Genomic DNA, 8,691 nt, shown 5'->3' with positions numbered 1-8,691 from the left:
TCTGACTCTTCCCACCCTCCACGCTCCACTCTCCAATAGGCCTCCGTGTTTTTTGTTCCACTCCACGTGTCCATGAGATGTCATCATTTATCTCCTTCTTCTAAGTGAGGGCATGTTGTATTTGGTTTTCTGTTCCTGCATTAGTTTACTAAGGATAATGGCCTCTAGCTTCATCCATATTCCTGAAAAGAGCATGAACTTGTTCTTTTTCTGTGGCTACATAGTATGTCATGGTATATATGTACCACATTTTCTTTGTCTAGTCTACTATGATTAGGAGCTTAGGTTGATTCCATGTCTTTGCTATTGGGAGTAATGCTCCAACAAACATATGTATACATGTGTCTTCATGATAGTAGGATTTATTCTGGTGAATTGCTACACCATCTTCTCAATGGTTCAACTAATTTATACACTCATCAACAATGTATAAATGTTCATTTTTCTTTGCAACCTCACCAGCACCTGTTATTCTTTGATTTTTTAATAAGCCCTTCTAACTGGTGTGAGATGGTATCTCATTGTGGTTTTGATTTGTATTTCTTTAATAATCAGTGATGTTGAGCTTTTTTTCATGATTGTTGGCTGCATGTATGTCTTCTTTTGAAAAATGTCTGTTCATAGGCAGCAATTTAATTCTGTGGATCTAACACGTTTGACAACAACAGCTTAGAGCAGTCTGCACTGTGCCACCTGATAGGTAAGCAAAGTCTGGTTGACGATTTTACTGTAGATAAATGGAAAGAAAGCAGTGTCAATAGCATAATACTTGCCCCAGCTTTTTTGCAGAATAGACTGTGTGGCTTTGAGCAAGTCACCAAGCTCTGTCAGTATCATCCTCTCCTCTGTAACATGAATGTAGTACTCACCATACCTATCTTAAGGACAGTTAGGAGTATCAAGTATGAATGGTTTGTTAACCACAAAGGTCTGTGTGTCTGTGTGCCATTATTAATAAGAATGGTCTCTTCCATTTTTATCACATTTAGATTTTTCAAAACATTTCTAGATTTCTTGTTTAGCAGCAGACTTTAGTTCCTTCCAAGAAGGCCAGGTCTCCCACAGAAAACAGTCTAGCATTTACCCATTTGACTGGGGAGTGTCCTGAGCTCAGGGTGGCTTTATGAATGTGGAAAGGGAACCCCCTTTGTCACAACTTGATATCACAGGAATTCCCCCACCAACTTGGTGTAGGTTGTCTTCTCACTAAATGCAAATAAGAGACTCCCAGAGAGTTAGCCCCTGTGATGTTTTGTGGTATAGAACAATAAAAAGATGACAAAAACATAATGGAAAACCAAAACATGGCTGAACAAAACATGTAATTAATATATCCCAGGAGTTCAATTGGCTTCCCTCTCTGGTTGGAGTCTAAAAAAACAAAGGAAGGGAGCAAAATCCAATCCAATTAAAGAAAATCCAACTCAGGCTAAGGTCAAAGCTATGCTCTAGGGATCTTTCATTAACCACTTGAAGGCAAGTTCAGAATGGCTTAATAAAAGCCTTGACCTCTGACATTAGGAATATATTCAAGGGAAAATCAGATTCTTAGCCCAGAGAAAAGATAGGAAACTTTGTCTATAATCCAATTAACAGATTCATATAGATTTGGTATTTGGAAAATTGAGTTTATCTATGGGGAGAGTGCTATAGAAGCTGGCTGAACTGGGACACCTTGGTTTTATGGGTTATCATTCCCTTTAAGCAGATGGCTAAATTGAACTCGAAGGCATCCAAAGATGATTATAGGAAATAACTCAAAATTCAGAAAGGAAAATTCTCAAAGAGTGGATGATGTCAAATAATTTATATTTGGCTTTAGAGTATTATCCCGACTCATTTTCAGTACAGAATTTGCCTATGCACTGGTGTTTGGTTGAGATCATTATTAAAACAGACTGGCATTCTCTGGGTCTTCAAGAACTAGAGTGAAGTGAAGGTGGCTGAGAGTTCTATTTGGAAACATAAAGTGTGAGATGACTAATAGACACTTATGTGGAAGTGTGGAATATGTGAATAACCTCAAAAGCCATCCTCTCAACACTCAATTGTCTCCTAAGCTAAAGTCTTTTTTTTCTTTGTTCTTTTTATTTCCACACGTTGTTGTGTAACAGGTAGTGTTTGGTTATGTAAGTAAGTTCTTTAGTGGTGATGTGTGAGATTTTGGTGCACACATCACCGGAACAGTGTACTCTGCCCTATAGTCTTAACCATGAAGTGTTTAGACATTCCTACCTGTCCCATGGGATGTTCCCTCAACACAGCAAACCCAGTATGTCTAAAACAAAACTCATCTTCCTCAACAAGTTGCCGTTCTTTTTGTCATTTATTTTTCTGCTATGGATTTCATCATTTTTCCAAGTCACCCAGGTTGCAAACCTCTTGGGTGGTCTAGGCTCCTCCCTGTCTTTTTCTACCAAGGTCAAGTCACCAAGTCTTGTCAATCATAACTTTGTAAGAGTCATTCTATAGTTCCCTCTCTTCACTTAATCTCTTACTGCTCTTGTTTAGCTCAGCATCCTCAGAATTCCTTTCTATCTAGAAATGAGTCATCTTGACTACATGTCTCAACATTTACTTCCTGTCTTTGTATTACCTCCACACTTATCTTTCAAAAACAGTCCTCTGCCAGTGTCCCCTTCCAATTCAGAAACAATGGACCTGCCATTTGTGATAAAGGCTGCTAGGTGACTTCCAGTATTCATCAATCCACTTATTATTCCTTAAAAACAGAACCCTGGACAATGTGCTTAGCTGAGACAATAATCTTTCCCAGGTTCCCTTGCAGATATACTCAGTCACATGATCAAGTTCTAGCCAGTGAGATGTAAGCAGCAGCTGCCTTTTGAGTTGTTTTCTTCAAAAAAAAAGAAGCAATTTCTTCATCTTCCTTCCCAGGGATGGAATGGGATCAAATTGCTAGAGCTCCAGTAGATGTCTTGAATCTTAAAATAATCTTGAGGATGGAAAACAGCAATGAAGACGACTGAACAGAAAGAAAGAGAGCAAGTCCTTGATGACTTTATGGAGTTGTCATACAACCCTGAACAGCTTAATTCTGTACCTCTTTTATTTACATAGAAAAATAAACATTTGTGTGTTTAAGCCACTATCCTGGGGGTATATTACTTATAGAAGAAGGCAAATCTGAACTGGCATACCTTTACCCCGAGGATACCCCCATTTATATTCACAGTGGAAACTAAGCCTCTTCTAAGTCTGTTTCTACAACACTTCTCCTACCAGAAAAATTTCTCTCAATCAAGTCAATATTCTTCAAATGTACTATGCATTCTTTTGTTTCTAAAATATGCTACATTATCTCAGGGACCCTGACTTTCATTTATTTCCACAGAATCCAGCAAATATCTTGCACACTGAGACTCAAACAATAGAATATAATAGACTTTTCAAGATGAGGGGGAATTTAAAATTTCTCTTACCCGAAATTGTCTACATAGCAAAGGAAAATTCTTTATATATTTGGTACTCAAACTATGTTTCATTACTGACAGCATTTTATAAGACCCCAGGTGACTCAAATGCACCTTAAAGTTTAAAAGGCATTGCATCTCAGCATCTCTAATCAAACGCCATTCAATTGCTAACAAATAAACAAAACGCCCTTTCCTGTTCTTGGACAGCTGTAATTGTCAGTTAGTCATTCCACATAATAAGCTGAAAATTGCTTTCTTGGAACTTTCACCTATGATTTTCCTATTTCTGGTCTCTGGAATAACAATAAATAATGCTGATCTACCACAACTATTTGAAGATAGCTATCACTGGTTCTAAGCCTTCTCTTTTCTTTCTTTCTTTTTGGTGGGGGGGAAGGAGAAGGTACGTGTGATAATTTGATACATTCATGTGATTTGTAAAGATTGAATCAGTGTAATTGGGATATCCATCACGATAAATGTTTGTCTTTTCTTTATGCTAAAAACATTCCAATTATTGTTTTCCAGCTATTTTGAAATATACAATATGTTATTATAGGCTATAGTCACCTCTTTTCAAAGGTAAATAACCCATTTGAATTGACATTCTTTTAAAATTTTTAGTAACTTAAATGGCAATTTTTTCTTTTATTTTTAGTTGATACATATTAATAACAATCATACATATTTATGGAGTACAGTGTGATATTTTGACATAGGTGTACAATGTGTAATGATCATATCTGCAGCATATCCATCACCTCAAACATTTATCATTTCTTTGTGTTGGGAACATTTGAATTCTCTTTTCTAGCTGTTTAAAAATACATAATAAATTGTTAATTATAGTCACCTGATACTTCTATAAAACAACAGAATTTATTCTTCCAATCTAGCTGTACTTTCTATAGCCTGATTTTTAGACACTTTGGCTTCTTTTAATGAATACTATGTTGTTAGTGCTCTAATTAGAATACAAAAACAAAATTCAATGTTATTCTCTGGATGTATGAGACTAGATGCCACATGAAACAGCAGGCTGTAACTTCCTTCATCTGCAGCCATAATTTATTACATGGAAATGTTTGCTAATCACTGTAGTTTTGATGTTCTCATAACTAACACATACAAATACTTAAAAATCATTTTAAGTTAAAATGTACTGAAAATATTAAAAAATCACATCTTGTTTATGTATTTGTTTTCATCAGAAAAAAAAACTATGTATGAATCAGGACTCCTCTTTTCTAGAAAGAGCTTCATCTGCTACCACTGAAAGCCAAAAAATGTTCTATCTGGTACTGTAAGCCCTCTAGAGTGTCTCACTTTCTAACTGTCTATATAGGACACTTTTTCTTAATGTGCTGGTACCTCAAACTCAGCAGCCTTAAGCCTAGCTCATCTCTCTGCCCTTTCTATAGATATGCATGAATGTTTCCTACCATCCTTTAAGAGAGCAGTCTCCTTGACAGCAGAAATTGATATTTTCCACACCTAGCACAAAGAATAACCCATACTAGACACTAAATAAATATTTTTAAATGAATGAGTCACTGTTTATTCACTGGGACATAGGACATTACTAGATTTGACTTCAGCAGCATGAGTTAGGATAGACAAACCAGTAAAATACCAGAACTTTTCTTGCTATCTTCAGGTGAAATGTATAGCTCCCTCTGGGATTGTCCCAACAAAGAAGCTGACCTAGTTTAATAGAATATAAATATAGTGTGTTCCCAAAAGGTCCCCAAACACAAGATACACTAAAATGTATCTTCAGTGTTTCAAGTGGTGCAACTAATACAGATTGACCCACTTAAAATGAGCCTTTTTACACAAAGCGCCTTCTATTTAAACCAGGACCATCCCACAGAATTCTTACTGTCTACTGTCTAGCAAGATTCTACTTCTTTCCTCTGAAAAACTTTTGAAGAATTTGTATTTACCAAAAAACAAACTCAAGGCAAACAGACAAACAACCACAACCCCAAAACAACAACACCACATTTGACCAAAATCGTGGTTCTTAAAAAGAAATGTAGGCAAATGCAGAAATGGAGAAGAACATCTAACTTCAACATTTTCCATATTTTAATAGTCTCAATTTGGACAACTTCACTCAACTTCACCTATACCTACAAGATATAGGCAACTATATCTTCTAGATATTTTGTCTGAGATTAGGTATCTATCAGAGGGTAAATATTATTGCCTTGTTTGTGGTATCATAAAGTGCTCATTACCATTAGGATCTGGGAATAATACCATCCTAGCTGTATAATTTTAGAAAAAGGGACCAGTTTACTGAAATGGCCAAGGATAAGTCTTATGCAGTATTATACATATCTTTTCATAATTAATTAAAAGATGATCAAGATTAAAGCAACAACTAGTAGTGGTCCATTCTATACCTAGGGAAAGTTCACCCATTACCCTGTTCTCTCCCTCAATGTCACTTCAGTAAAGAGAAGCTTTGATTTAGTAATTAGCAGGGCATAGAGTGGTTTGCATTGCTCCCTCTTCTGTCAATCCTAGTCTTAAGTTTATGTCCTAGAGATGGGCAAAGGCGATCTCCCACTTGGGGGGACTTCACTGCCTTGGAAGTTCTAAAGGAGTAGACCAGGGGAAGGAGTAACGGCATAGATGGCGTAGGCCAGCTCCAGTCTGGGTTTAGAAGCAAAGGCTCATTTTTTTTCCTCACTGCGAAGCCATAAAAGCAAGCTAATGAAATGAAAAATCTGCTGCCTATTGATGGAAGTTTTGGGTTGCTTCCAATCTTTTGCTATTACTAACAATGCTGCAATAGATATTCATGTATATCATTTTGCATGTGTCCTAGGATAACTCTAGGATACATTCCCAGAAGTGAAATAGCTGGGTCAAAGGGTATATGCATTTGTAATCTTAATAGATATTACCAAATTGCCCTCCCTAAGGTTTGTAACAATTGACATTCCCACCAGCAGTGTATGAAAGTGACTCTTTTCCTACAGCCTTAGGAACAGATTGTATCATACTTTTGGATACATGGCAATCAGATAGGTGAAAAATAGTATCTAATGTCACTTTTAAATTTCATTTCACCTATGAGTAGTTTCACATATTTAAAAAATACTTTGAGTTGCCCTTTATATCTTTTGCTCATTTTTATATTGGGTTTTATCAAACTCTAAGAGTTCTTTACATATTAGGGAGATAAGCTCCTTTTCTTGCTATTCGTTGCAAGTATTTAAATTCAGTTTAACATTTATATTTTTCTTGTTTGATGGTATGCCTTCATACTAAAATTTTCTTCTAATTTTATGTAGTCAAGTATAACATTTTTTTTTAATTTTGAATTTTGACTTAAATTTAGATAGGCTTTTTCCTATCCAAGGCTCAAATGGAATCTTTCCATGTTTTCTTTCAGTATTTTTACTGCTTCATGTTTTATATTTAAATCTTGACCCATTTGGAATTTATCCTGCTTTGAGGTATGGTATGTAGATCCGATTGTTTCAGCAACTTTAATTGTATACTCTTTTTTTTTCCTCTCTGATTTGAGATACCACTTTTGTTGTATATATTCGATTCTATTTCTAAACTTTCTCTGTGTTTTCCCATGAGTACATTGGTTTCTTCATGAGTTACTGTCATGCACTTTTCATTATTAAGGATTTATAGTATGTTTAAAATCAGGTAGATTCTTCTTCACTCTTATTTTTCAGAGTTTCTCTAAGTATTGTTAATTTTTGCTTAAATTTAAAAAATTAGCTTTTTCGGCAGCTGCCGGGCCGAGAGGAGCGTGGCTGTCTCCTCTCTCCGCCATGGCGTGTGCTCGCCCACTGATATCGGTGTACTCCGAAAAGGGGGAGTCATCTGGCAAAAATGTCACTTTGCCTGCTGTATTCAAGGCTCCTATTCGACCAGATATTGTGAACTTTGTTCACACCAACTTGAGGAAAAACAACAGACAGCCTTATGCTGTCAGTGAATTAGCAGGTCATCAGACTAGTGCTGAGTCTTGGGGTACTGGCAGAGCTGTGGCTCGAATTCCCAGAGTTCGAGGTGGTGGGACTCACCGTTCTGGCCAGGGTGCTTTTGGAAATATGTGTCGTGGAGGCCGAATGTTTGCACCAACCAAAACCTGGCGCCTTTGGCATCGTAGAGTGAACACAACCCAAAAACGATATGCCATCTGTTCTGCCCTGGCTGCCTCAGCCTTACCAGCGCTGGTCATGTCTAAAGGTCACCGTATTGAGGAAGTTCCTGAACTTCCTTTGGTAGTCGAAGATAAAGTTGAAGGGTACGAGAAGACCAAGGAGGCTGTTTTGCTTCTTAAGAAACTTAAAGCCTGGAATGATATCAAAAAGGTCTATGCCTCTCAGCGAATGAGAGTTGGCAAGGGCAAAATGAGAAACCGTCGCCATATCCAGCGCAGAGGCCCCTGCATCATCTACAATGAGGATAATGGTATCATCAAGGCCTTCAGAAACATCCCTGGAATTACTCTGCTTAATGTAAGCAAACTGAACATTTTGAAGCTTGCTCCTGGTGGGCATGTGGGACGTTTCTGCATTTGGACCGAAAGTGCTTTCCGGAAGTTAGATGAATTGTATGGCACTTGGCGTAAAGCTGCTTCCCTCAAGAGTAACTACAATCTCCCCATGCACAAGATGATCAATACGGATCTCAGCAGAATCTTGAAAAGCCCAGAGATCCAAAGAGCCCTTCGAGCACCACGCAAGAAGATTCGTCGCAGAGTCCTAAAGAAGAACCCACTGAAAAACCTGAGAATCATGTTGAAGCTAAACCCATATGCAAAGACCATGCGCCGGAATACCATTCTTCGCCAGGCCAGGAATGTGAGTGATTTTTTTTTTTAACTGATACATTAAGTTCTTAGAAAGATTTGGTTCTCACTGTTTTCGACCTAATATGTTGCAGCACAAGCTCCGGGTGGATAAGGCGGCCGCGGCAGCAGCAGCACTAGAAGCCAAATCAGATGAGAAGGGAGTTGCAGGCAAGAAGCCTGCTGTAGTAGGTAAGAAAGGAAAGAAGGCTGCTGTTGGTGTTAAGAAGCAGAAGAAGCCTCCAGTAGGAAAAAAGGCAGCAGCTACCAAGAAACCAGCCCCGGAAAAGAAGCCAGCAGAAAAGAAACCCACTACAGAGGAAAAGAAGCCTGCTGCATAAACTCTTGAATTTGATTATTCCATAAAGGGCAAATCATTTTGGACAGCTTCTTTTGAATAAAGACCTGATCAAACAGGCAGAG

General features: G+C 37.7%; 1 protein-coding gene across 1 annotated transcript; it reads left to right on the top strand.

The window, feature by feature from the left end:
• The first annotated feature begins 7,195 nt into the window (after positions 1-7,195).
• LOC108300673 (60S ribosomal protein L4-like) lies at positions 7,196-8,689 on the top strand. Its single transcript, XM_017523566.2, has 2 exons — positions 7,196-8,281; positions 8,364-8,689. Exons 1-2 carry the CDS (start codon positions 7,244-7,246, stop codon positions 8,607-8,609), a joined length of 1,284 nt encoding a protein of 427 aa, XP_017379055.1. The 5' UTR covers positions 7,196-7,243; the 3' UTR covers positions 8,610-8,689.
• The last annotated feature ends 2 nt before the right edge of the window (positions 8,690-8,691 follow it).

Source organism: Cebus imitator, unplaced genomic scaffold (assembly GCF_001604975.1).
Source record: "Cebus imitator isolate Cc_AM_T3 unplaced genomic scaffold, Cebus_imitator-1.0 Scaffold28, whole genome shotgun sequence".
Classification (NCBI taxonomy): domain Eukaryota; kingdom Metazoa; phylum Chordata; class Mammalia; order Primates; family Cebidae; genus Cebus; species Cebus imitator.
Note: the sequence above shows the minus strand (reverse complement) of the source record. Positions and strands in the feature narration are given on the sequence as shown.

What these genes read in the sequence shown, in the direction of transcription:
- LOC108300673 (XM_017523566.2), top strand. Translation starts at nt 7,244, where the DNA reads ATGGCGTGTGCTCGCCCACTGATATCGGTGTACTCCGAAAAGGGGGAG. An exon ending in TTCTTCGCCAGGCCAGGAAT is followed by an intron (nt 8,282 to 8,363) that starts GTGAGTGATTTT and finishes AATATGTTGCAG; the next exon opens with CACAAGCTCCGGGTGGATAA.